This window comes from Passer domesticus, chromosome 7 (assembly GCF_036417665.1).
Source record: "Passer domesticus isolate bPasDom1 chromosome 7, bPasDom1.hap1, whole genome shotgun sequence".
Lineage (NCBI taxonomy): Eukaryota > Metazoa > Chordata > Aves > Passeriformes > Passeridae > Passer > Passer domesticus.
This window is the reverse complement of record NC_087480.1, coordinates 11,925,000-11,952,998: the sequence shown is the minus strand read 5'-3', so window position 1 is coordinate 11,952,998 and position 27,999 is coordinate 11,925,000. Positions and strand designations below refer to the sequence as shown.

Below are 27,999 nucleotides of genomic sequence, written 5' to 3'. Positions count from 1 at the left end.
GGATCATCAAAAATAGTGTTTTATTTACAGTTACATTTTCATATTCAAATTCAATACAAATTATGAAATATTTACAACCATTTCATTTGTACTATAGCTAAGAAAATGCATTGCTTTCCCCCTCCGATTCTTAAGTTATTTATTGGAGACAAAATCCTACTAAACAATAGAAACTAGTCAAAGATGCAGAGGTAAAAAAATAAAGTGCATTTATAAGATGTCCTTAGTTACCTTCACTGGACAAGGCCAAGTCACTTACTATTGAGGCACACCCAGTGTTCCTACTTGACCCCATCTCAACTCCACACGGAGGACAGACAGCTTCTCCAACCCTCGGTTACTCACAGGACATCGGCTCTCCCTGCAGCTTGTGCACTTGAGCAAGACTATGTACAGCAACAGTCCAGCATTTTACAGAGACTGCATCATTTCTGAACAAAACACAGCAGCTCCTTTCATAAGAACCTGTCTGTTCATCTTCGGCCGAGTCTTTCCTGAAGTCATCCCAGACTCCCACAAAGCCAGGACTCTGGCACATTGCTGGTGCTAGAGGTGGTTATAGCTCCTCAAATCACTTGAGGATCTTTCAGACTAACAAACTAACTTTAACGAGATTTGAAAAGTTCCTGCAGTTGTTCCCTTTACAGTAAGTCAGATTTGGCCTGTCAGCTTGCAGCTCTCTTTTCTTCCCCTTTAGGAATGTGTGTTGGCAGGCTGGAGTTGAGAGGTAGAGAATCAGTCGGTTACTAGAGAACCAAAGACACTGTGGACAAAATCCAGTTTGACAAGCATTAGTTTGCACTTTCTCCTATCAAAATAGTGCACTGAAACATTAAATACCATGTTGCTTTAAACAAAACTGTCTCATAAATAAGTATCAGATCAAAATAATTTGTTTACAATGAAAATCCACTTGAATGAAAATAACAAGCAAAAAAACTCAACTCAAAACAATTCCCAGTGGAGACAACTATGACGTACAAAATCTTCTCACTTAAACAGCTCAAACACAGTAGAGAAGCTTTGCTGAAGATGGAATTTTTGTTTTAGTTAAAATCTGCTGGTTTTCTTTATATTTAAGACAGCTTTACCTGGAGAGTGTTAAGACTCCTGTGGGAAATACAGTTTTAAGAAAGGCAAACCATATAATTACTATTTGGACAAGTCTATTTATCTAAGCATTGCCAATGCAGTATTTTCTGCAGCAGTCTTGCAACTTTTGTTTTATATGGAATGGCAGTAGGCAGCTCCTTGCAGAAGGCTTGCACCACATGGCTGGGCATGTTCTTACAATGTGACTTCACAAACAATTCTGCTTTCACAAGCTTGTGTTTCATCTCCCTCAAAACCTGGGTTGTCACCATGTGAAAGGACAGTCACAGTGCAGGGCTGGGACTCTTCACTCACAGGATGTGTGTTGTCATCTGTCCAGAAGAAAACCAAGTCAAGACAAGTTAAAAAGTGCTGCAGCCAAGTGTTACCATCCTAAAGCAAGCCACACAAACTTGTTTGCATAAGCTCAAAAAACTGCATTTTCCTGCAGGGATGGCCATGCTCCAACTACCTCTCTCCTGCTGCCCCTTGTTGGTTTGGGAGCCCATTCTTGCCACTGCCTGTCCTTTGTGCAGATGCCTGCTCAGCTCAGTAGTGCTGAGCAAGCTGAAGTTGTGTGCTTAAGCCACAGAAAGCTACAGAATCCAACTAGTAGCAGGTCTTGTATCTTAAGGCTGCTGAAGGCAGGCATCAACTGCAACCCCTAGAGACCAGGCTCAGATAAACTGAGATGGGGCCTGTGCTGATTTGGAGAAGGCCTTCTCCCTACAGACTAACCCTGTCTGGCTGATGTCCCTGTGTGTCCTGCCCACTTCAAGTGGCAATGCAGGAGAATGGCCCATGTAATGGCATGGCCCAGCATGCCTTGAGCTGCTTAGAGGGATGCAATTTCAACTTCTGATGTTTAGCTCATAGGAAGTGTCCTCTTCTCTACTGGGGTGCTTCAACAGGGCACTCCCAAACACACACCACTTGCTGTAGCAACATGTCCTGCAGGAGACAAGCAGCAAATCCCACATTTTCCCATCAGCTAGGCTTCCCATGGGAAATAGAGCATCCCCTTCCTAAGGCCATGCCACAATTCCCGGGATAGTTACTTTCATTTGTTTACCTGCAACCTTTTCATTTTTAAGACCAACAGCAACACTGAGTATGTGTGTGTAAAGCTGAGCACTAAAAAGACATTTTCAATTTGTTTGCTCTTGTTCAAAAAGATAAAGTATTTGGAAAATCTGATAGTCTTTACAAATTAACACTCTCTAAAGCCAAGGATGACTCAGCCTTGGCAAATCTGAAATTCAATTGAAGTATCTGTCTTTATCTTGCACCATCCAAGTTAGAGCAAGAATGACTCCCCACAATTTTTTTTTAAGTAACTACTTAAAGCAGACAGATCTAGTAGCAAAACAACACTCACTCATCCAAATGAGCTCTCCAAAGAGACAAAGGGATAAGGGACATCTTTGGAAAAATCTCTTTGCTCTTGAAGTAGTAAGCCTCTGACTTAGAACTATTCTTTCATAGACTTTGGCTTTTAATTCACATTAAGGTTGTGTTTCATTTGGAAACAAAGAGCAAGTGTCAGAGCTAAGGGCTAAAATAAAAAGAAGATTAAGACAACCCTGAAAAACAAAGTATTCAAACCGTGTGAGATGATATGAAGGCAACTCTCCCCAATTTACAGCCTAAGCAGCAAACTGCAAATGATCTAGCAAGGCAGATGAAAGAGTAGACATACTTTCTGATGGTGCCTGTGCCTCCTGAGCAGATTCATCTGGTCCCTGTACAGAATCATATCCAGATGATGCTGTTTCACTAAGATTGTCCTCTTCATTAACTATAGTGACAGTGGATAGAGGTCTTTGGCCACTGGATCCTGGGGCTTGCACAGGCTCAGACCGTGGTTCTACATCCATCTTTGTGAAAAAAAGAGAAAATGGTTAAATTACAACTTGGCAGGAGGGTGCATCTTTCTGGCAGAACAGTGCCTGCAAGGACTGAGTCCAGAGCACTTTTATGCAGATGGAAAAACACTAAATGGAATAAAAGCTCTGCTGTTATCAGAGGGGCAGAGGCAAAAACCAGTTTCTGCCTAATTGAATGGGAAGTTCAGACACAGCTTCTGCATTTTTCCCCATATGAGGAAAAGTCTTCCTTCCACTCACTGCAGATCTGCCTCCCTCAGACAAACTCTGGCTCACAGTTTAGCTGATCCAGGCAGCATCAGGCACTGGCAACAGCATCTTCCTCTGGCACTTGCAACAATGAGCAATTACAGAACACATCAGAAACTCCTGATGTATCCTAGGAAGTCATGCAGTTCCACAAATGTCACACATTCACTTTTCAAGGGCTCCAGGTACTGAGCAACTAAGAGAAGCTGGTTTCAGGGACAGTATGAGTTGTCAAAGTCTGCCTGAAGGTTTGAGAAACACCCTTAGCTGTAAGCACAAGAGTTAAGAGAGATTCTTCCATCAGGCATGAGTCAGCTCTGGCTGACATTCTGCCCAAGCCCTCAGGTGATACCAACTCGCACCAGGTCAGCTGCAGGCTCCCCTAAAAGGGACACCACAATTATTCCTATAGCATCTGGCCACAGGCATGGCACACCTGTGCTTGCCACCTGCACTCCAGAGGCAGCATGAAAAGCTGAAGAAGTGGCCATGACACCAGTGTAACACTGAGACTGGCAGCTGGCACCACGGCAGGCTGCTGGCTTACCTCCACACCCAACACTTTGAGGATGTCACACTTGCACAGAGGACACGTCCCGTGTTCCAGAAGCCAGGGGTCAATACAGGTCTTGTGGAAGAAGTGGCTGGTGGAAGAAGGTAGCAAACAGGTTAGGTTTCATACTAGGGAGATTGCTCATGTGCCAGCTATGAAGGACCCTTTTGTAACACCAAGAATTTATTTCTTCTAGAATGGATGACCTTATTTTGCCACAAGTTTCAGCTGAAAGTTCTGGACAGTTGATCTTTCAACCTGTAGCTGGTTTGTGCTTATCAGTATCCCAAAGGAACCCCCCAGAATTCAGCATTAACATTTTTGCTACACCTCAACAGTCTAAAGCTGTTTTTCCAAAACTGTGTACAATACATTCCCAGCTGATAATTTAAATGATACAACTATGGACCTCTCAGCCTTAGCTTTAAGGTTAACTTCTGTCATACAGATGTAGATGACTACATAGCATTTGTTTCTGTTGTAATTACATAGGCAAATCATCTCACAGAGTTATGTCCTCAAGTTAAACTGTACTCCTACCCATTTACTGTGTCTGTGCAACCACTGTGTATTCCAAGTGGATATTTGGCAGGCTGTACACTCAAGAAAATAAATATAGCTCAGCCATCACAGATGCAAATGTGTGCTTCTATTAAGACACTCAATTCCACAATGGGCTTAAATTAGGCCACAGATTTAGGAGGATGACTTGAAATCCTGTGATCTGCCTGTTCCCTCAGCCTGAATAGAAACAGCAAGGCAAACAAGCACTGCTCAGTATTAATCAACCAGATCCAGTGCTCAGCAGCCTACACTCCAGCAGGAGCCAAGGATTCTCCAATTCAGCTCACATCATCAGCACTTCCTTCCAGCTGCACCCACGTCATGTTTGGAATAAAACCTGAAACTTTCCTGACTATTTAAAGTCCTTGAACTTAATACTGGACTTGTGAACCTCTGCAACTATAAATGCCTTCAGTTTGACTCTCTGGGCAAGAATGCCCTTGGCAAATACCCACACCCCAGGGACTCAGATACCATCAATGTGATTCACAGGAACATTCCTTTGATTGGTTCTTTCACAGATACAGTTAAACGCTTTCACCAACTAGGGTCTCAGTATTGAGGTCAACCACCAAAATCAAGATTGTTCTTGCAGTAAATATTAGTCTACAACTCACATGAGGGAAAATTTAGTATGGTTGATACTGGCAGATATCACCACTCGTGAAGATTATCAAGTCCATGAGTCATTTTAAGCTAGCGTGCCTCTGAGAGCTGCGTTTGGGCCACAGAGGAAGGAAACATCACAAATGTATGTAAAAGCAGTCTCAGAGCAAATGCAGCTAATTCGTGTACAAAGAACACAATCAAAAGATGTTACTCCACTCTTACCCAAATAAGTCATGCTTTGCTTGCAGGTTCATAATGAGATTAGCAGGGTTTATAGGGAAATAATCAGAAGTCGGGTCTCCTATCAGGCAAAGTGTCTGGAGCCTGTCTACAAGTTTCTGTACTCATGGCACTTAGTCCATTACTGAACAAAACTACCTATGAGCATAAACACGACTAGACAACTGGATAATCATTAACATACATGCTTCAAAGGTTATTCAGTTTTGGGGTTTTTTTCTAAAGTACTAAGGATTAGATCAAGGGAGTTGGTTGATAACACCTTAGCAGACCAACTTTGTATTACCAAAACAGCTTAGAGGTCCTACAGCTTGGGAACAGAGAAAGCCTCTGCAAAACTGTAACCTGGAGCACAGGTAACTCCAGCTGAGATTTGCCACTGTTTGACAGCACTGCTCAGCACACAGCAGCAGCTTCTCATTTTTCTATTCTTCAGAACTTCATTTCCCTATATCAAAATGTTACAAGTACTTTTTGTAACCCTCCCTGAGGGTTACACCTTGGAAACAAGTCCTGACACCTTTTCCTTTGTACAATTTGGGCAGTTTATGTGGCAGCCCTCTGATTTCAGAAGCAGTTTCAGTCAGCAGGCACAGGGGGAAATCCCACAGAACAAGTTTCCTTAAGCCCTGAGGCAGCTTCATTGCTCACCTTAGGAGCAATCACATTAAAGCCTTAGTGCTTCATTACTGGGCTTCCTCAGCAGCACAGCAGTGAGATAACATAGGAGATAACTGTAGAAAAATAAACTGCTATAGCTCTATTTTGGTCTCTGTTTCAGAGGATGCATACAAGAATAGAAATGCTTTCTTCTAAACTACAAAAGCCAGCATGTTTTAACAAATTTAGCAGAAACACAACCCTCGTAGAAAACAGCAATTAAAGGGACAAGAAACAGGAAACATTATGCCAATTACCTGCAAGGTAGTGGTAACATTCTGATACACCAGCAAAGGAAGAAATCCTTAAAAAGTCCTGGCATCCCACTGAGGGACACTGTGGTCTGCCAAGTTATATTTCCCAGGGGAAGTGATGAACACAGGCCATTGGGGCACACTGCAATTGTGTATTATCACTGTTTCTGGTGTTCAAAACATTGTTTTGATAGATATTCAAGAATTCTCACTGTACAACAACTCGAGGAAAGTTCACAAACGTGGCATAATTTTGGATAAAGGGCCAGTCTGGAAGACAACTTACTTGCAAGTCAGAACACGCATTACATCATTCGGTTTGTACTGCTCAAAGCACACAACACAGGAATCTCCATCTGGACCAGTTTCCTAAAACAGTGAAATGAAGTTACAGCTTTAATACACTTTGAAAGCTTCCTCTGAACTCCAGTCAGATTTACTGCAGACAAAGGGGTCTAGCTAGAGTCATCCATGATGCTCCCAAATATAATCTTACATAAACACATTTCATGGATTACTCACAGTCAAACTGACACTTCAAAAGAAGCATTGAAAGTTTAAACCCATGGTTTAGAATTCCAGCTGAAACTGTTATTGGATTACTGGAGGCACTAGTGTAGAGGTTTAGAAACTGCTGCCTCCAGTTTTAGTTACAAGAAGAGCCAGGGAAGCTGATCAGACACTAGTTTACGTTTAAGCATTTATGCCAGCAAATTAGGTCCTCTCACATCAGCAAGACTACAAGCAAGCAGCTAACAAAATAAACTGGTTTATATTGAATAGAAGTCTTGAAGCCTGGAAAAGGAGCTGGTCTGAAAGAGGAACTGTCTCTGTCACCAAGAGTTACAGGCTCAGAGAGACTTCTGCCTCCTGCTGCAGTACTAGGGAGCTGCCTGGGTTTCATGCCAAGGCCGTGCTGCAGTGCAGGGGAGACCACAGGGTCAGTCCTACCTTGTCCCCTTCCCTCAGGGTGCGCAGCTCCATCTGTTCAATGGCCTTCTTGGCCCTGGCCCTCAGCCGCCGCTGCGACACAAAGAGTCCTGGTCAGACACTGCCATTGTTCTGTGCAGTTACTAATACTTACCCGGTGCCTACTGCAAGCAAGCAACAAATTTAAAACCCAGATGTTATCAAAATAAGCCAAGTAAGCATGACCATGCTATTTGGAGTCAACATGAAACTGAGTTTTGGGACATACTGATGCAGTTCCTGACTGGATGACACACCAAGACAGCATTTATGTCTGCTTTGGTTGTACCTAACCTTCTCACAAAGCACAGGAATTATAAGGGTTTTTTTAGTTTGAGAAGATGCAAGATAATACCTTGATCACATTAGACTCAGTCAAAACAAACAGAGGCTTTCAAACTGACTTGGTACAGAAGACTGAACATGGAGTTCAACAATCAATTGTTTTATGTTATACTCACTTTAGGACACCTTCCTGCCACAAACATTCTGATGAAAGATGAGAGAGATTCTTTACCAATCAGCCAACTTAGCACCAATACACCCCAAACTACTCCTCTGCTTCCACTGCTTTTCAGCTTGCTTGGCAACTGTTGCTGTCTGGCTGTCACTGGAGTACCTGGAATTAGCCCAGGACACAGGCTGGTCTGTTCCACTGGCACAGCTTGGTCTGTTCCACTGGCACAGCTTGGTCTGTTCCACTGGCACAGCTTGGTGCTGTTCCACTGACTCAAAGGCTGGGACTGTCCTCTCCCTACCTGGGGCACTTCAGGCAGCTCTGGAGTGCCATCCCAACACAACAGTAACCTCAGGGACAGACTAGGCTCAAGTTATGCAGGTAACCAAAAGCCTCTTTCCAATCCCACTCCTCTGTGCAGGAGCCCCGCACTGCTGCCTTTCCAGCATTCCACCTCCTTAGGCATTTTAGCTCAGTGACATGAAACTTTTCCAAGTGCAGTACTGGTGGCACAAGTACAGAAGGACAAGTGGGACAAGGGCTGTTGCTGACACCTAACAATCTTGCAAGGACTGGCCATTTGAGTCTGCACAAGATTCTTTGTGCTAAAGCAGCTAATAGCAAACAAGTTGATTCATATATCCCCCTGGGACCCTGTCAAATAGTTTTAGCACAAAATGAGCTATTTTTGTATCAGTATTGGTTTTGTGCCCTAAGATAAGAGTATCCATGTGTATGCTTCAGGAGTTTAACAGCTGGCAGCTACTAACAGCTATCAAGGAAGAGACACATACAATCCAAAGGTGAGGGATGCAGACATGCACATTTGTTTAGAAACAAGAACTACAGAGGTTTTCTTGCAAGTTCGTGAAGTTCTGCTGAAGATATCAGTATATATTTCTGTGTGTCACTTATGGTTAACTTTGAAATGATGCTGTCCTGGTCAAGGTTTGAGACTGAAGCCACAGGCAGCACCACATGCTGCTGCTTACTGAGGCCCCAACAGTGTGAGCAGCAAACGTGGTAGCATCAGCTGAGCAGGAATGCAGCAACACAAGTACTTCCCAAACATGGCCAGAACTGTCACCACTACTTGTTATTAACTGAAAACTAAACTTTCTAGGAATGTCCTCCCACATACAGTATCTCATCTACACATCTAATGTCAGGCCAAGCACATTAGACAGGACCCAGCTGGCTGCATGTTAATAATTTACTTGAAACAATATTTTAAGTTTTGCATGGGCACCAGTTTAATTGCTCCTCATTAAATGCATCAATGACAAAGTCACCTTTAACATTGATTTTGGCAAGTACAGCAGAACACCCCTCCAGGGGATAGAGAAAGGTTGCAGAAGAAGCTTTATGTTGAATAGTCTACAAGGATACTCAAGCTTGGAATGTCAAAGCATTTTGTGAAGCCATGTTTTTCAAGAGAATGTGAAACATGAATTATATTAGAACTATAAAATCCCCAACACAGAAAAAGCTAGAAAAAAAGCAAAGTTGAGGAAATAGAATCAAGATATTACAAAACAGATCAGGTCCCAACTCCTATCTAGGCTCTGGCAGGTAGTAGTGGGAATTTTCCCATCTAAATGGGAAAATTAGGTTTGGAGTCACTCAGTCCTAAGTCTTCCTTGTTCAAAGCTGCTAATTTTACTTCCAGCCCTTTCTGCATAAGGCACCCTGTGAGCACAGTCATGCCAGTGCAGACCAGACAGTTCTGAGGAGATGGGGAACTCCTGCTTTTCTCCTGTAAGCTAAGGAAGTTCTTCCCCACAGGTAACTATTGCCATTGAAGCAGTTTTGAATTGTTGAAAGTTGAGCAATTTGCCTCCTCCAAAGCCATTAATTAGGTAATTTCTCAGCTGCAACATCTAATCTTTATGAAATCAAAGGAAGCAAAGACTTGAGCTGAAATTAGAAACCAGGCCACTGATAACATCATGGGCCATTTTGCTCTATTAAGAAAGGTTACTATATTGAGAACTGAATTTGTCAGTACTCCACTGACTAGAAAGGTAGAAAGCCACCTACCACACTTGCCTCAGTTTTCCACCTTCCTGCTCACTGACCTCCCAGTGCAGGAAGAGACTGCAGAGGTGGAGACTTGAATTTCAGGCCCAGAAGAAAAGATGCATTCAAGAAGGAACTAGCAGGTTGCACAGTGTAGCTTGCTCAAGAGGAAAGAGCTGCTCTGGTTTAACTGTTAGGTTAGGACAGATGTGCTACCAAACTTCTCTTTTCACTTGGATCAGAAGCTGACATGACTGGCTTTTCTCAGTATTGACCCAAGCAATCTGGGATGTCAAAGGGCTGAATGGTGACAGGAAAGCCACCGAGATGCACCACACAAGCCAAGAAGTTGTCTGACTAATATTCAGTATTTCCTGGAGCCAAAGCATTTAAAACTCTCAAACTCTGAACCTACACTAAAATCCAGTCAGCAGCTAACAGGGCACATCATCTTTTACTAGTTCACCTGAACTAACAAGCATTTTCTTGCTATTCTTTACTTACCTAATCACTGTGAGGTCAGTCTGAGAAGCCAGGGTATACAAATAATTGAAAACAATTCTGGATTGTCTTTGAGTTTCACTTTGACAGAATAGTGTATTTTTATCCCCTGACAGCAGAAAAGCTTTCTTGTATTCTTATACTCCACAAAGCACTTCTTGGGGCTCTTTGATTTCCGTTCTGCTGAAATCATGTGGAACTGGCATGTCATTTATCAATGCTATTTTTTCAACCTGCAGCAAGCTCCTTGTGCACATGGAACCCAAGACTTGTAGCCAAGCAGACTGGATTTTCCCAGTACCAGCTATCACTGAGGCATTAATAACATCTGCAGTTTCTTGAAAGCCTTACAGCTCACTACTGCACTCTTATGTACCTTCAAAGGAGGAAACATTTAAATTTGATTTAATGAACAGTGCTTAGGCCACCCAGATTTTCCTGCTCAGATTTATTTAGCATTGTTAAACAGCTGTGAGACTAAGGTAGATGGCAGGGTATTGAAGGAGGGGTTCATCAGCAGGAGACTGCATCTCTGTCCACAAATGTCAGCAAGAGAACAGCATCAAGTTAGAGACAACTCCACATTTCATCCAGGAGTGGCAATGCTACATCTCACAGGCAGATGACAGCTTCCAGTATTTCCAACCCTGAGTCTGTCACTGTAATTCTCAGAAAGCTTTCAGTCAGAAAGCAGCTTTCAACAAGCATCAGCTCTCAACTTGTAGCTAAAGTCATGCCCCATTTTGCAGACACACTTCCAGTCATGTCTCCTGTTATGGTGAGCACATAGGCAGTGCTGTGTGGGAGGGATGAGGGTCAGCTAAAAGCAGTTTAGCTCCCTCACAGCTCTCACTACATCAGCATTAGGTCTACACTGCAGTTCAGAGAATATTTGTAGGAAACACAGTTAGCTGAGCACAGTCACCTTTTCTCCATGCAGTTCACTCTTGGCTGTTCTTTAGGGAAGTTCTAAGCCGAGCAAAGATGTATCTCTTAGCATTTTAAAGACCAAACAAATTCATTAATTTTGGTACTTAACCAAAACTTACAAACCTCAAGACCCACGCCAAGGAGGGATGGGGGTATAAAGAAACAACAGCACAAACTCACCTGCTCCCGGGACTGGGCCCTTGCCATAATGAGTCTCCGAGCAGAGTAAGAGACATAGCAGCCCACAGTTGCTGCTGCCACAACAAAAAAGGACACAGAGATGAAGAGGATGGTGAAGATATTCATGGAAAGACTGCGCTTTTTGCCCACTTCGATGACCATGGTGACTTTCAAGCCGCTCTGAATCCGGCGCAGGATTTCCATGCCCTTCAGGTTGCCAATCATAATTGCAACGATCTTTTCAGCACCTGCAAAGAAGGGGAATCCATGCTCAGTTCCCAGGCATTGTCTTAGATGTCCTGCTTCAAGTGCTAAAGAAATGGCTGTGGGAAGTTTCTAAATAGTATTTATAGATTCAGTATGAACTGATGGAATGAGTGTGTGGACTAACATTGTGTGTTAGTCCAGCTCAAAGTGTGTCCCATTACCTATGAGTGGCTAAGTGAACCATGTTTAGGATTCATTCCTCTCCACAGCATTCCTCACTCCTATATAGGACACAGACTGTCCTATTTTAGACACAACACTTTGGTGATTTACATTTTAACACGCCTTTGAACTACATGAAGTTAAAAATAAATCCTCTACAGAGTAAGGTCACTGGGGATTGTGGTATCTGTATAGGGATTGCTTCCTGTAATGGATCCAACTCCCTCCCTGCTCCACTGCTGCTTCTTAGCACCTCTTTTCTAAATTTGACAGTACGTTTGAGTACCTCCCCAGACACTAAGCAATCAAAGACACAGATCACCCTTCACTTCTGTATTTTCAGCAGCAATAGAGAAATTGAGGGAAATTGCATTGTGAAGTCTAAGTGTTTTTATGAGTTTCTACTGCAGATTCAGAAGGAAGCAAATATGAAGGGAGATGTGCCCCACTTTTAAACAGCTGGGGCAAGATGCCAAATGCCACCCTGATTTTAACAACAGGTTTTATTGGCTTAATTGAACACCACAAGTGAAAGGAACCAAGGTGTTTATGGTAGGAAGAAATTTCAAGCAATTCCAGTCAAGCACAGACCAGAGCAAACTGGTTTCCTCTCAGTGACATGCAAGGGCTTGAGGACACTTGATACCATTTGCAGAAACCTTAGAAAGTCCCAATATAACAGAGAGGCTCTTAAGAGGGGGGAAAAAAAGGGAGAAAGGGTGATGAGTATATTATCACTGCTAAACTAAACTAAACACAAGAAGAGCAGATTTGAGACCAGCTAATCAGGAGTCTCACTGGATTAAACCAGCACCTACAAAACATTCATAATAGACATTGCATGGGGGAAGAATAAATACTTTACAAAGTGCTATTTTTAGCTAACCCTCCAGCCAAACACTCTTTAATGGGAAGACCAATTGTTTTTCCCTCTGCTGAGTTACTCAAGTTTTTTCCCTCTGCTAAAAGTTATTCAATTTTCAGCTACCAAAAAACCCTAGGACTGGTGTTAAACCACAAAGGCTGTCATTAGAAAAAGTGTTTATTAGTTTTCCAGCTTGTTCACATAATGCTTGTGATCCAACACAGCAAGCAACTTTCCTCAGTGGGACAAAATTCATATTTTATTAATAAAGTTCCTCATAAAGACAACATCACACAGAGAAGAGAAAAAAATAAGTCTGCCAGACTGCAACTACTCTTAAGGATGAACTAGGGCTTATACATCACATATAAAATGAGCTGGAGTCAGGTGTTAGCAGCAAGCAAAGAAGTCAGAAGGTGAGACTTGCTTTCACAAGCATGGAAGAAAGTGTGGAAGGACATGCTGCAACAATGAGAAAATCAAAAGCCTGTCAAAAAAAAGAAAAAAAACCTATTCCCCTATATTTCTGCATGTCTCACAGTAAATCTATCTTGTAACCACGCATGCACAAGACACAGAATAGCAATTCCTATTAATGAAATGTCACCATCAGCCTGCAAAACCATTCCAGCTACTAAGCCATCCTCTGTGAAAAAATTTTACCCTTAAAGAGGGAAACATATTCCATTTGAGTTTCAGAGTGCATAGTTCACAAGGATGCCATCAGATGACAGCTTTAATCCTCACTACACTTCTCAACCCCAGAGATTCCTGTTGCAATTTCAGCTCTGCTCTAGATGAGCACACGTGAGTGGCCAGCTGGTGGCCTTGACACTGGCACAGGGCAGAAGTGAGTGGCCACTTCCATCAGCACATGTTTGTGACAACTTTGTGCAAGAGGATCACCCCCACCCAATAAATACTTCCTGAGCTGCTACTTGGGTCCCATTATGACAGGTACTGAAACTTTATGGTGGCTTTGAGAGCACCAGCCTAGACAGAGGCTCCTGACAGGGCTTGGCCATCATGCAGGAAACAAGGCATTTGAGGGGTGTCCTAGGTTGCAATGCAAGATGTAACCAAAATTATGAATTCAATTACCAGCTGTTAAAACCAGGTGGGACACTGTTCTTCATCTCCTCCACCAGCCATCCTCCCTCCAAGGGGACATCTTCTATTAATGGCCATCGGGTCTCACTGCATGACTGACAAAGTGACATCATCCCAGCGTGAGATGTTCCACCCGGGGGAGGAGCCAAGCATTCCTACCTGGATATAACCTGAGATTTGGAACACCAGAGCAGCCTTTTCCCACTGGATTCCCAGAGTGGGAAATCCCATCTACCCCACCACTGGACCTTCAGAGGAAAACCACACCCTTCTACAGGATCACTGCTTCAACAGAACCACCTCTGCAGGACTGCAGCCACCATAAATTGCACTGCTGCCAACACCCTGACCCACAGGGTGTCAGGCTGTATGCTGACTCTGCCAGTGGTTTTGTACTACTGCTTTTATTTTAATTTTCCTATTAAATTGTAGTTCTGATTTGGGATCTCCCACTGGTTTGCTGTCAAACCAGCACAAAGCTGCAGAGGTGCCTCAAGCTCAGCAGCTGCTCTGTCAGCTTTTTCCCCACCCAGACTCCAGCAAAGCAGAGGGAAGTCAGCTGTGCACAGCAAAAACCTCTGGAAACCCAAGTTCTTTGCCCAGGTCTCAGCTCTTGTGGTTCAGCTGAAGCTTCTGGAACAGTTTTTAAGGGACACTAGAAGGTGAAATTATTCTGCTGCCTGTTTAGCTGATGATGGGCTCATTGCTAAACAGAAGCAAGACCTGTTCAGTTAAACATTGCCCAGCCTCTTTCCCATTTACTGTGAAACTGGAGAGGGAAAGTTACTCACCTCTTTAGTAAAACACAACCTGCCTCTATGGGCACCTCCCAAACTGTAAGGCAGCAGCAGGTCAAAATCTGAAGGAAATGGGTTGATGAAGTACACAAACCCCAATGGTTTGGGGCAGGGAAGTGCTGGGACACAGCACACTGGGTCTACAAGGAGAATGCATGACTGGGATCAAAGTTTCACCATCCTGGATCAGTTTGACTTAGATCTAAGTGCAGTTGCATCTATTTATAGCAGTATCAACACCTATACAAAACTCTGCCCTGCAAAGATTTCACTTGTTCTGCCAGTACACTTCTGCTCCTAAACCTGAAGTGACAGCTTTGACAATTCAGTAGAGAAATGAGATGTGCAAAGGAGGCACAGAGCAGGGAGCACTAACTTTTGCCTAGTACACACCTGCCTTTTCACATTCATTTAAGGTGGTTATTGTAATCCAGTGTTACATTTTGTGGGCTATAAATCCTGAACCAAGCAAGCTGTCAGGCCTGGAGGACACTTACCCCACAATATTTAGAATGCAATGGTACCTAATCCATGCCTTAAAAATGCTCACTTCTAGCAATAAAATCACAATCTATTAATGCATTAAAACCATTCAAGGCAAGGTACAGACCTCAAGACCAAATAAATCCAATGATCAAAGCTAACTCAAGAACTCCAAGTCTCCTCCTCTACCCTCACTCAAAACCAATTTCTCAGCTCATTCAGGCATTGCAACCATTTTTCATTGTTTAAACCAAACAAATTCAGCTTCAATTAAGTTATGAAAGACTCCTTCATTTTGGTTTAAAGGCCTCAGTGTAACTTTGGGCAAATTCCACAGATCTTTCTCTTCTTGGACAGTGAGAGCCAAACCTCTCTGGTGTCTTACCAGCATTTACCAACAACAGGATGCAAAACTGATGGACCCTTTTTCTCTTTGGAAACAGACCGAGCTACAACACAGTTTAGTGAAAATATGAGAGAAAGGCAGTAGTCTTGAGGGCGTTTTAAGAAAGAAGGTATAAAACATGCTAAGGAGGCAAGTTGTTTTAGAACAAGGAAGAAGCTAGTGTGCCATACACAGCTTCCAACATTTTGGATCCCATCACTTTTTCCCCCCAGCTTTCTCAGTCTGAAGTTTTGCCTCATCTTTAATCAGATGCAAATTAAGTGCCCACAGTTTTACCAGTATTCCTGCACTCTGTCCAGAGAGCACCTTGTGCAACCAGTGCCTCTGCTATGGCACAGCCAACTCTGCTTCTCGCCAGGAGCAGCACAGCTCACGCCAGTGTTCCCAGCACTCCACCTGGGAATATCCCCAACCCATCCTTGCTGCTGGTGGGATCACCAATCCATTTCAACAGCCCAGCTAGCAACCACATAAGCCACCCACTCAGAAAAAGCAGAATGGAAGAAATTACTTTTGATTTTGAATGTTTCATATATTTTTTTAAAAGAAAATAAAAATAAGGGAAGTGCAGACTTTGGAGTTTGAATTCTCAAAGAATGAACAGGTTCTCCTTAACCACAGCACCAGAGCAGAAATGCTATCTGAAGGCTCTTTCAGGAGACCAAATACAACTCCAGCCTTGGTGCCTGGATCATTGTTTTTATCTACAAGATATGGTGCTTGCAGCAAAGACCAGTAATAGTTGTGCCTTATGCCAAAGGCGCTAGAGATATTCTCCTGGCATCCCTCCAACCCCACCATCAGCAAAAAAGGCATTAGGAGATCAAGCTATCTCCTGTTCTTTAACATGAAAGACACTGTCAGTTTACACTCCAACCATTTCGTACCAGTCTAGCACACCTGGCTCCTCAGGCATGCAGGAGGAGTATCTGATAGCCTATCTGTCATGTTCAGAAAAAACAAAAACACAACGTCTTGAACATTGCTTATCTCACTGGACTTGAATAGTAAGAAACGGGATTTCTGGTGGTTATCAAGCAGGCTGGTACAAGGTTACTGTTATCTGTTACAGTAGGAGGAAAAATAAACTAACAGTGTACACAGGCTGAGCTGGTATTACCAACCTTACGTAATTCACCTGGGATGACAGGCCAGCACTGCACATAAAAGCCATCAAGTCTCAGCAGCACTCCCCACTCCAGGGGCACGAGGGCTCTCCCTGGCCTCAGACACTATGGGACCAGACCCTGCAGGCCAGCTCTGCTCCCATCCACGGTACAGTGTGCATAGAAAAATAAAGTGCTGATTGCTCTCATCCACACAAACAAGGCAAAATCTCATCAGGAATGTGCTCATGCCCACAACCATCCTCCATCCCAGACACTGTCAGAGGAAACACCTTCATTGCCCTGTGGTAAGCTCTCCCCTTTGCAAGAGGGGAAGGTGATTGAACTCATAGTCCAGGAGCAATATAAGCCTGGATAAGCTGACATTGTAGGCTTGTTCCTTCTTCCCCTATTTTGCATGTTCTGCCCAAACATCACCTGGCACCAAGATAAAAGAATAATTTACATTCAGATTATTTTGCAGTTATTTAAAGCTATAGCCCCTAATAATCCAAATTGTTTGACTGAACTGCCTCTCCTCACACTATTACCTAAGCTTAATTAAATCTACTTTCAGCTTGCTTTACTTGACATATGGCACTATGTCTGATCTCTTCCTCCTGAACACACAAGCCTTTCCACATACAGGGGCAAGCATTCACACAAAATCATGGAATGGCTGGGGTGGGAAGGTACCTCTGGAGATCGTCTAGTTCAGCGCCCTGCTAAAGCAGGGTCACCCAGAGCAGGCTGCACAGGATCACATCCAGGCTTTGAATATCTCCAGTGAGGGAGACTCCACAACCTCTCTGGGCACTCTGTTCCAGTGCTCAGTCACCTTCACACTAAAGAACTTCCTCCTCCTATTCAGATGGAACTTTCTGTGTTTCAGTTTGTGCCCAGTGTCCCCTGTCCTGTTCTGGACACCACTGAAAAGAATCTGATCCCATCCTCCTGACATCCACTCTTAACACATCTGTGTGCCCTGATGAGGTGCCCTCTCAGTCTTCTCACCTCCAGCCTAAACAGGCCCAGCTCACTCAGCCTTTGGCTGTATGACAGATGCTCCAGTCCCTCATCACCTTCACAGGCCTTCTCTGGACTCACTGCAGGTGTTCCATGCCTGTCTTGAACCAAGGAGCCCAGAACTGCACACAGAGCCCCAGATGAGGCCTCACCAGGGCAAATCAGAGGGGCAGGACCACCTCCCTTACCTCTTCCTGATGCACCCCAGGATCCCATTGGCCTTCTAGGCCACAAGAACACACTGCTGGTCATGGACAGGGCTCCACCAGGGTATGTGGGGTCTTCTTCACAGAGCTGCTTCCCAGCAGATCAGCCCCAGCCTGTATGGGGGTATTCCTCCCCAGGTGCAGACAGCTGCTAAACTTCATCAGGCTCCTCTCTGCCCAGCTCTCCAGCCTGTCCTGGCCTCCCTGAATGGCACCACAGTGGAATATTGGAAGTGGAAACCAACCTGCACCCTATTCAGTTTAAATAGTGTTATTATTTGTCAAGCAAATCCAACCATTACCAACCCTTTTTTCTCCCCTCCACCACTTTGAGCCTTAAAGTCTTACATAAATGCTCCATCCCCTAAATCTCAGAACATTTACAACATGAAATCATCCTCTAAAACAGCAGCCAGGACAGTAACATTTTTCAAGGGCACAGAAATGAATGAGATCTTGTAGGACAGCTCTCTTCACATGCTGCTTGGTCAGTGGCACCTGCAAGACTAAAGTACCACCTTTCAATCTAGCAAACAGCATCTAAAACCTCCTGGAGAAAGAGCAAGCGAAATTTCCAATGAAAATTCTTTGGTGAGTTTACTCAACAGTTTTCAGCAGTTTTGATTTAGTAAATACATTGCTCACCCTCTCTGAATGAGAATGAGCTCACCACTAATATCCCTTGCTCTCCACATGCTGGTGGCAGCTAAGAGTTCACTGGGAAGAAGTGAGTTTGAGAAAGCTCACGGTAAAATGATGTAAATGGGCACAGTCTCAGCCAGAAAGCATCTGTCTGTGAAAAGATGACAGGTCACAGTGGACACCGTGGGGAACTGTGCTGAGCTGACTGCTGTGTGCTCACCAGCACATTCAAGGCTGGAGGCAAACAAGCACTGTCATTGCTTTAGCTACATGATGTCCCTCACAATGAGCCTCTGCTACCACAGCTGTCACTTAGCATTTTAATTCATCCCTTCACATTTCAGCAGCCCAGTAAACCCAAAGTGCAAGGACACTTCACAGACCTATTCCAGGCTACCTGGATGATGCCTACCCTGCAGTTCTCCATGGCACAGAGGTACCTAAATTATACCATAAAGAGCCAGAGCAGGGATCAGAAGCTGCCAGTAGCACCAGTTTGCCCCATTCAGTCTCTCAATGCCCCTCCTGTTTGCTCACAGACTGCTGTGCTGGGGGCAGCCCCAGTCACTGTCACACCCCACCATCCCCTGAGGGTGGGAGATCAGGGTCACCAGCCAGACCCACGTGCTACAATTGCTTATCTGAATGCCACTACAGTTGTGACATTAATTTATCCTAAACCAGGCAGCCAGGAGAACCAAACTGAGTTTGAGCACAAAGTTCAGCACATAAACACCAAAATGCTATTCTCAGATGCAAAGAACTACAAACTCCAGACACTGCAGATTGCAAATACCATCCAGGCATAGCACATGCATGCAAGGTCCTTCTCAAAAAAAGGAAGGACTAATGATCTGCAGAGGCTCATCTGTCTGTGGCCAAGGAACATGAGAGAGGAAGTGTCATTAATTAGATCCTCCATCCTCATTCCTCTCCTCAGATGTTCTCAGCACACTCACTGCAAAGAGAGATGCACTATTTGCTTACACAAGGCTTACAAAGTCTCAGCACAGCCTGCCTTGGGATTACAATTCTGACTCAATCTTTAACAGTTCTACAGCTCACATCAGCCTTTGAATGCCTTGGCCAAGTTTTAGCTTGTTTCTGAAGATCACACCTCACAAAAAGCAGTGGAGCACAGCCAGACACTTCTGCCATACACTGTTTTCTCTAAGCACATGGAGGTAAGGTTTCACCTCAGTGAAATTCCTGCAGAATAAGTTAAGTAGCAGTGCTACCTACTTAACCTTCCTTCCCCTTTCACCCACTGATGCATGTTTACACTTGAACCAGATCTTGTTAGCCCGATTCACGCTGCTGCTGCTCGAGGCAGAATCATTCAGTTGTGTTGCCCCAGAATAAGCCCTCTGCAGATCAGGTGATGTGCTTCTCAGGTCTAGAGTTACACCGTAAGAGAGAAACCAAAGAAATTTATCACAGTTGCTTTCTGACCTGCAAAGAATCCTTCTTCACCAGGTGCAAGGAAATACTGAGCAGCAAAGAATGCTTCCCACGGGCACCACCATGCCCCAAGCCAAAGCCACCCAACAGCCTGCTCTACCTTAAGGCGAGGTCCACCTTTAACACAAACCAACTCTTGCCCTGCACTTTTTTCCCCACATGCTGTGGTTTTCTCCAATCAAATGTCTTTTTCAGAAGGTCAATAGAGATTACAGAGAGGTGCAATTATGAGCACACAGAACTGTACTTTGAAACCCTGCTCAGCCTGACACAGAGCGGTACCATCTTAAAATGTGCACAGTTAAAACTCAAGTTTGCTAATTGATATGGGCTTGTGCTTATAAACCACAAAGTAAATTTTACTTTGGACTCCATTAAATTCTTCACATTCTACCTGTTAGAGATGATTAGGCAGGATTTGATCATATCTGATTTGGCTATTCACTGCATTCTGTTGTTTTAATTGCCAGAGTGGTTTGCTTTTGTTGGGTTGTTTTTGTTATTTCATCTTTTTTTAAAAGTTGGCACACCAAAAGGTTATGTGAAGCACTGATGCAATGAAGAATTCATCAGACTAAACATGATGATTATAAGAAAAAAAGTCTCTGGAAGTAGGATGACTAGGACAAACACTGCTGCAAATACAGGCCCATTTAAGTCTCTAAATAAGAAAGTTGCTTCAAAAGCCAAGTCTGAAGGCTCCAGAAAAAGGCATAGTACAGTTTTAGATAAGCGTCTGTTAATAACTGTGTGTTTTGTTGCTACAAAAGTTCTTTGAAGAAAAGTGTATTGTGCCATATAGAGCGACCCACAGAGCTCTTCCTTCTCTGCCAGGCAGATGACAGCCCCATGCCCCACAGGTGAGAGGAGAGGACTCAGGAGTGCTGGTTTAATTCCCCCCACCCCAGCAAAGCCATCTCCTGCTGCTTCCCACTGCCTCAGCTTGGAGGAAGTGCTTGAGCTCACATGGTTTCACTCGATGGTACATGGCCCCAGTCAGAGCAGAAATGAAGCCAGATAGGAAACCCAGACTGCAAAGTCACCACCAGCACAGCTACAGCCACTGCAGACAGGGTGGGAATGGCACAAAGCCCGTTCTTTAATGGGCACAGCCACCTTCCCCCCAGCTCCAGGAGAGTCAGAGCACCCCGTGCCCCAAGGAGGCCGGGAGAGGGGAGCCACCCCAAAGCACAGCTCAGCAAAGGGCACCGTGACCAGCTCCTGCCTCCTAAGTCTGAGGGGCAGTGCTGTAGGCTGAGCTCATCAGCGTCACACAGGGGACATCCTGCGCCTGGCAAACCAAACGAGGCTGGGGACTTGTAGCCAGCTCCAGCTTGGCCCTGCAGTGTTTGCCCAGTTTGACCAGAGAGCACTGGCCCCAGCAGGGCAGGAGGCAGGGGTGGCCCAAGCACAGCGTGTCACCAAAGCCCCACAAGCAGAAGGAAGAGCATTGCTGTGGGAAGAGCCATGAACAGGGACTTGCAGACAGACACAAGGATAGAAAAAAAGCTCAAGTCCAGAGAATAACAAAAGGGAGGGTGGAACAGGAAAGAAAGTGAGGGACTAGAACAAGGACAAGCAATAAAAGCAACAGCAGCAACAAGCTTAGCCGAAGCTTAGCTCAGTAATTGTGCTACGACATGGCAAGGAGGAGTCAGGCAGATTAAATAAGTGGTTTGACAGAACTGCCTTCTCCAAGGAGTCCCTGTCCTATTTGTCTGCAGTTCAGCTGGGAAGTTTCAACATGCCCTCAAGTATCCATCCCATCATGCAGGATAATCAGGACAGTCAGAGCCACTCTGACACAAATGCCCCAGCAGGAAGCTTAAGGACAGCACAGGAAAGGAGGGAGCTCCTCCTGGAGCAAACCCTGCCAAGAGCCCCTGGCTCGTTTGGAGAGGCAGCTCCCAGCAAGGTTAAGATGCTGTAAGTCACCCAGCAGGGAGGATGGAGGAGGGGCAGGAGCACAGGGTCCTTCCCCTCAGGAACAGGTTCAGCAGTGACCTACCCAGCCTGCAGTGCCAAGGGAGCTCCTCCAAGAGCTGCAGGATTAGGCAGGCACACGGTGAGCAGGGCTCAGGGCAGGGACGCTCTGTCAGTTCAGCAGGAGGAACTCGCCCAGCAATAGTCAGATCTCAATAGCATTTGTCAGCTGATGATTTGATTACATAAGAAAGCCTTGCCTCAGAAAGGCCAGAGCCTATCCAGACTGTATGTTTTGAATTCTTACAGCAGAGCTGCAACTGTCCTACAGCTCTTTAAGATTGCAAGCTCATTAAGACAGCAAACCTCCAGAGGCAGCTACTGTTTTCTTGTCTCACCTGCCTCCACTGCTAACAGAAATCCTCTCCAAACCTTCCAAGAGGGTTGCTGCAGGGATATAATTATTTTTCAAACCAGAGCTTTAAGACACAGTATTCACTCTCATTGCTCAATCTCTCTCCAGAAGACAGGGCTTCCCAAAGCAGTGTCCCTTCACAGAACTCCAACACACCCAGGAGGATGCATTTCTGTCCAACAGCTGGGCACAGCCACCAAAGCCACTCATACATACAGAGCACCTGCTTGGACTGTCACCAGAAGGCATTTATACAGCTTTCAGCCTAGGTCTGTTTCTCAGGTAACATTAGCCTAAAACACAGCCAAATCTCACTCTTCATTTGAAAGATGGGCAGGTCAGGAAAAACCTTCCTGGAAAACTAAGTAGGAGATTTTCTATAGCAGGAGAAAAGAAGTTCTGTTATCAGGCTGTGCAGACTGGAAAACAACCTTTAAAGACCTTCAACTACTTGCTTTGGAAGCAGCATTTTGCTGCTGCAAAGTTACCTACAGAAGAGTCTCACACTTTGCTTATGTCTGAGCCGGTTCCTGTGCAGGGCACAGGGAGGAACAGCACCTGAGCATGGAAACCCAGCCTACTTTACAGCCCCAATCAACTGCACAGTCTCAACAGGCATTAAACCCCTCAGCATCCATCACCTCTGGCGACCACAGGCTCAGGCCAGAAACCCAGGGCCGGCCCGGCCCGAGCCCGCTCGTCCCCAGCCCCAGCAGCAGCCGCAGATTTCGGACACGGTTACTCATTAATCAGAGAAAAAACAACATCATCAGCGCCTGAAACAGCACTGGCCAGTCCGGGCAGAAACTCCTGTGGCGCGGGGAGGCAGCGACATTCCCGGCTGTTACCGCGGCCGGGCCCCGTCCCCCCAGCCCCGGACGGGGCCGCTCCCAGCGCGGGGACCCCTCTCTCTGCGAGCCCCCCGCCGTCCCCGGCGCTCACCGTGGTGGGACATGGGCAGCACCTCGTTGCCGGTGCCGCGGTAGTTGTAGATGACGGCGGCGGCGGCGCCGCGCTCGGCGGCCAGGCGGATCTTGTCGGCGAAGGAGCAGCCGCCGCCGCGCTCGATGAGGGCGAGCCAGCCCGGGGAGCCGCCGGCCGGCGGGGCCCCGCTGAAGTTGGTGAGCGCGCTGCAGGCATTGAAGGCGTCGGGGCTGTCGGGCAGCAGCAGCAGCCCCTCGGCCGACTGCAGCGGCGAGTCCAGCCCGTACAGGCCGCTCTCGCCCGCCTCCCAGCCGCTCCGGTTGCGGTCCACGCCGTTCTCCCACGACACGTTCAGCCAGGCGGTCCACGCCGCTGCCGCCGCCGCCCCGCGCGGACCGGGCGGCGGGACGGCGCAGAGCAAGGCGGCCAGCGCCAGCAGCGCGGGCCCCGACGGCATCCCAGCACGGCCCGGCGCGGCCGCCCCGCCGCCTAAAGCCGGCGCCGCGGCTGCCGGGGGAGGAGCGGGGCCGCCCCCGCCGCGGCACGCCCCCGGCACCCGCGGCACCGCGCACGGCACCGCACCATCGCCCTACCGCACCATCGCACCGCACGGCACCGCACCATCGCACCGCACGGCACCGCACCATCGCACCGCACGGCACCGCACCATCGCCCTACCGCACCATCGCACCGCACGGCACCGCACCATCGCACCACCGCACCGCACCACCGTACCGCACGGCACCGTACCATCGCACTACCGCACCATCGCACTACCGCACCATCGCACTACCGCACCATCTCTCCGCACGGCACCGCACCGCGCACCGCTCGGCACCGCACCATCGCACTACCGCTCCGCACGGCACCGCACCGCTCCGCATCACCGTACCGCTCCGCACGGCACCGCGCAGCACCGCACCGCTCCGCCCGCCGCCGCGGGAGCCCCGCCGGGAATGGCCCCCACCGCTGTCCGGCAGTGGGCAGCCCGGGCGCTGCGGTGCTGTGCGGGGTGCGCATCCCTGCGTTCCCCTCGCTGTGTTCTGCCCGGGCGCGCTGCGCCACCAACCCACGTTTATCCCGAGGGGATGCGGAGGGTCACCCACCCGGGCCACCTCTCAGAAGTGGTGGGTGATGGGTGACCTGACATCACCTCTCGGGGTGATGGGTGATCCCCCGTGTGCCGCCCAGGAAGGGTGGCTCGCCTCCTCCACCACGGCCCGGCACAGCGGGCAGAGCACGGGCACTCCTGGGGATGCCGATCTCCTGACACTCCACAGCGGCACCAGCACAAGGCGCTCAGCCGTGAGCCAGCCTGCTTCCCACAGCTGAATTCACGTTTGCTGGATACTCAGCAGCACGGTGTCAGTCCTGGCTGATGATGTCTTACTGGTCCCTCACTGGACTGGCCATTGCTGTCCCAATCATTTGACAGATGCTACAAACCTGCCACTTCAACCAGCAACCCCTTTTTCTACTTAATATATTAGTTGTGTTTGCATCATTAATTATTATTTGATCTATGGAACTCACAACAAGTCCTGTTTCTCCAGGGCCCTGCAGTTGTTTTTGGGGCAGCCGGTTTGCATGCACCACTCCCTTGCTCCAGCACTTACACACTTCTGCCAAGTTGCCCTGCATCAGGCAGTGCAGTCAGAGTGCTGGCAGAGTCATTGCAACAACGAGTGTGAAATGCTGTAGGGCCCTGCCAGGGAATTAACAAAAGAAAATGACATGAGAGAGAACATTTCGAGCTCCTCTTCTCCAGAGAGCCACTCTTTGACAGAGAGGCCTTGCCTCCTACCAGCTGCTCTGCAGGAATCGCCCTCAGCCCCGGGAGCCTTTCAAACATATCCCAAACAGCCACATCACTGTGCACAGCCTGCAGCTCTGAGACAGAGCCCATCACTGAGAAAGGAATGCTCTGGGGCAGCGACTGCACGGCCCAGGATCAGCTGCTGCCCACGCAAGCACCAACAAAACCAGTGTGAGCACAGAGTTCAGAGTTTCTCATACGAGTCAGCACCACTCGGTTTTCACCCCAGGCTTTGGGCTGGTTCTGAGCCTGTGTGACTGATAACCAGTAATGTGTCATCTGTCTGTGGTGCCCATTGCCCCTGCTAAGAGCAGCACACTGAGCATTACACAGCCAAACCCAGCTTAGGTTTAAATTCCCCCTGGGGACAGGGGCTTCAAAACCAGCCCACTCCCCAGCCCTCTCCCCCTGCCAGCCTTCCAAAGGTGCTTCAAAACCAGCCCCTCACCAGCATCCACCCTGCCAGCACAGCAGCTACAGGTTTTGCAGCTCGGTAGCACAGGGAGATTGGTGTGGTTTTGCTACTGCAGTAGCAGTGTGCAGAGCAAGTAATGAAGAGCAGATGAAGTAATTTGCTCAAGATCAATATTGCTTACTAAGTGAACACTTTTGTCCTAACCTAAACAAACCTTCATTTTCCCATTCCACATCTAAGTAGACAACTTATTTCAACAGTAATAGCTCCAGTTATAATGAGAAGTAAATCCATAAGCAATCAGAGAAAAGTGCTTTTGCTTTGAAACCTGTTCCATGTAGGGGCAGGGAAAAACACAAGGCACCTCTGAAAATACAACCAAGCTTTATGCACTCAACAGCAGCCAATCTGCCCAGACTCAAATGCCTACAAAACTCTAAGGACGTTTAGCTTTAGCATTTTCACTCAGACAAAACTGAACCAAAGCCAAAAGTTGGAACCTTCTCAGAGTACAAAATTTCCTATAGATCTGGGGATTTTGAGCATAAGGCTTAGCCACAGTCTCTTACTCATGCATGCATTACAGTACACAAAATTATTAAAAAGCACAAACACAGGCTGGGTGAAGAACTCATTAAGAGCAGCCCTGACAAGGGTTGGTGATGGAAGGGGTGGTGGTTGAGGAGAAGCTCAACCAGCCTTGCTTGGTTTGGCAGGGAAGCCAGCTGCAAGGGGCCAGCAGTCCCTGTGCATCCCAGCCTGGTCAGTGACTCTCTGGGCCAGCCAGGAGTGGGTCAGGTGGCTGGGAATCCCCAGCAGAGCTTTTAGGTTTAAAAACCACGTGCCAGTTGTACCTATTTGAAACCACATATCTCACACTGAGAACTTCCTGCCTCTGAGAATTAGGAAAATTTAGGGGCGAAAAATTTTACAAGATCTATCTTGCAAAGCACATACTTATGCTGCAGACACCTGTAGGTTCATTTGTGTCCTCTCACCTCGAAAAATACACTGGTGCCTTCAAAACAAACACTAAAAGTTGCTCTGCATCACTGTCTACATCAATTTGCAACTTGTACAGGTAAAAAACAGGACTAACTTCAGACACTGAGCCCTTTGCCTGCACTGTACCAATCAATGTAACAGCAGGGTCTTGCTGACTAAGCACTGAAGTCAACTCAAATTGCATAACCTGTTACTTTTCTAATTGAATCTCTTGATCAGAACAACAATCACCCACAAACGCCCCTGATTCCTCAGAGCCTGGCTGTGAGCCCTGAACCCAAGTTCTGAGAAAGAAATGGCCGGGTGCCTGCAGCCTGTCACTCACCTTGATGTGCCATCAGGAGGGTGTTGTTGCCTCTGCCTCGAGAATTGTAGATCACGGCCGCTGCTGCACCCTTTCTGGTTGCCACCTGAATTTTTTCAGCAAAACTGCAATTGCCCCTTTCAATCAGGGCTATCCACGGTGCTTCCGTGACAGTGAAGTCGGTATTTTTGTCGCAGGCATAGTGATCAGCAGCTGCTGGAATGCCCACCACCCCCTGAGCACCAATGTAAGGAGAGTTAAAGCCATACAGGCCACATTCACAGCGCTCAAACACCGTCCTGTTGCTGGTGCTGTTGAAATAGAACAAACTGAGAGAGGCCATCACAGAAATTGCCTCTGTGGTGTGGAAGGAAATTAAAAAATCCATCAGGAGAAGGAGAAACCAGAACTTCTTGACTCGCTTCATTGCCTGTCCCCAGCAGCAGGAGCCGGAGATGTCCGGAGGTGTTTTCCGTGCTGGAGAGCGCAGTGCGGGCACGGAACGCGCGAGTGCCAGCGGGAACCTGACCCGGGCCAGGTGAGCGCCCGCAGCCCGGGACACGCCCGCCCTGCGCCGCAAGCTCCTGCGGCCAAACTTCCTCCTGCTGCCGCCGCACACCGCCCATCCTCCTCCTCTCCTCCTCCTCTCCTCTTCCTCCTCCTCCTCTCCCAGCCCGGCACAAACTCCACCGGCGCGGTGCTTCCCCGAGAGCGCTCGGCTCCTGTTTCCACCTGCGCCCTGCAGAAGAGCAGGTCATCTTTCACGCAGTTACACCAGCCCGCGGCTCTCGCCTCGTGGGGAATCTGCGATGCAAATGGCCTTGCTAAGAAGGTCAAAGCAAAGGGAATGCATTAGTGATTATTAGAAAAGTTACCTGTCGTGTCTGGTGCCCCATGTGTGGAGACACGAGTCTGGACTCCATGTTCTCAGAAAGCTGGTTTATTATATTATGATATATATTATATTAAAACATTAAAACTATACTAAAAGAACAGAGAGAAAAGATTCATCAGAAAGCTAGAAGGAACAAGAATAGAGTGAATAACAAAATCTTGTGACTGCTCACAGCCTTGGCACAGGTGGCTGTGATTGGTCATCAATTGAAAACAACCCACATGGACCAATGGAAGATGCACCTGCTGCATTCCACAGCAGCAGAGAGTTATTGTTTACATTTCTCTCCTGAGGCTCTCAGCTTCCCAGGAGGGAAAAATCCTAGCAAAGGATTTTTTATAAAATACCACGGCTACAGTTACCTTTCTTCCAGGCAAGGTTAACCAAGTAATTTCCTGCATTTCTCCTTTTAAGATTCTTTCAGTAATCCACTTGTAGACATCCAGCTGGTTCTGGTGCTTCGAATGAGCTGGTTGTGCTCTTGATTGATGCACCAAGGGACCAGATGTGGAATCATCTACACTGAACTCAGAAACAAACTCCCTCTGTCAGAGCATTTTCACATTCCAGATCACTTTCAAAATGTCCACTGAGAGGTTGAATGATTA

The 27,999-nt window shown here is 46.8% G+C and overlaps 1 protein-coding gene across 2 annotated transcripts; it reads right to left on the bottom strand.

Annotated features, from left to right (window-relative positions):
- Positions 1-3: 3 nt before the first annotated feature.
- On the bottom strand, positions 4-27,537 carry RNF128 (ring finger protein 128). Of its 2 annotated transcripts, XM_064426880.1 has the most exons (8): positions 27,372-27,537; positions 26,518-27,235; positions 11,164-11,411; positions 7,059-7,130; positions 6,394-6,476; positions 3,775-3,871; positions 2,792-2,969; positions 4-1,424 (listed from the first exon to the last, which is right to left on the bottom strand). In XM_064426880.1, the coding sequence occupies exons 1-8, from the start codon at positions 27,417-27,419 to the stop codon at positions 1,288-1,290; spliced, it is 1,581 nt and encodes a 526-aa protein (XP_064282950.1). In that variant the 5' UTR covers positions 27,420-27,537; the 3' UTR covers positions 4-1,287. The 2 variants fall into 2 exon arrangements, with proteins under 2 accessions (XP_064282950.1, XP_064282951.1); XM_064426881.1 differs by lacking the exons at positions 26,518-27,235; positions 27,372-27,537 and adding an exon at positions 22,975-23,450.
- Between the last annotated feature and the right edge of the window lie 462 nt (positions 27,538-27,999).

Excerpts from the sequence above, each read along its gene's own strand:
- RNF128 (XM_064426880.1), bottom strand. The coding sequence starts at position 27,419 with ATGGAGTCCAGACTCGTGTCTCCACACATGGGGCACCAGACACGACAG. Across the intron at positions 11,412-26,517 it reads CCTCCTGATGGCACATCAAG|GTGCTGAAAAGATCGTTGCA; the intron begins GTGAGTGACAGG and ends CCTTCTTTGCAG. Across the intron at positions 6,477-7,058 it reads CCCTGAGGGAAGGGGACAAG|GAAACTGGTCCAGATGGAGA; the intron begins GTAGGACTGACC and ends TCACTGTTTTAG.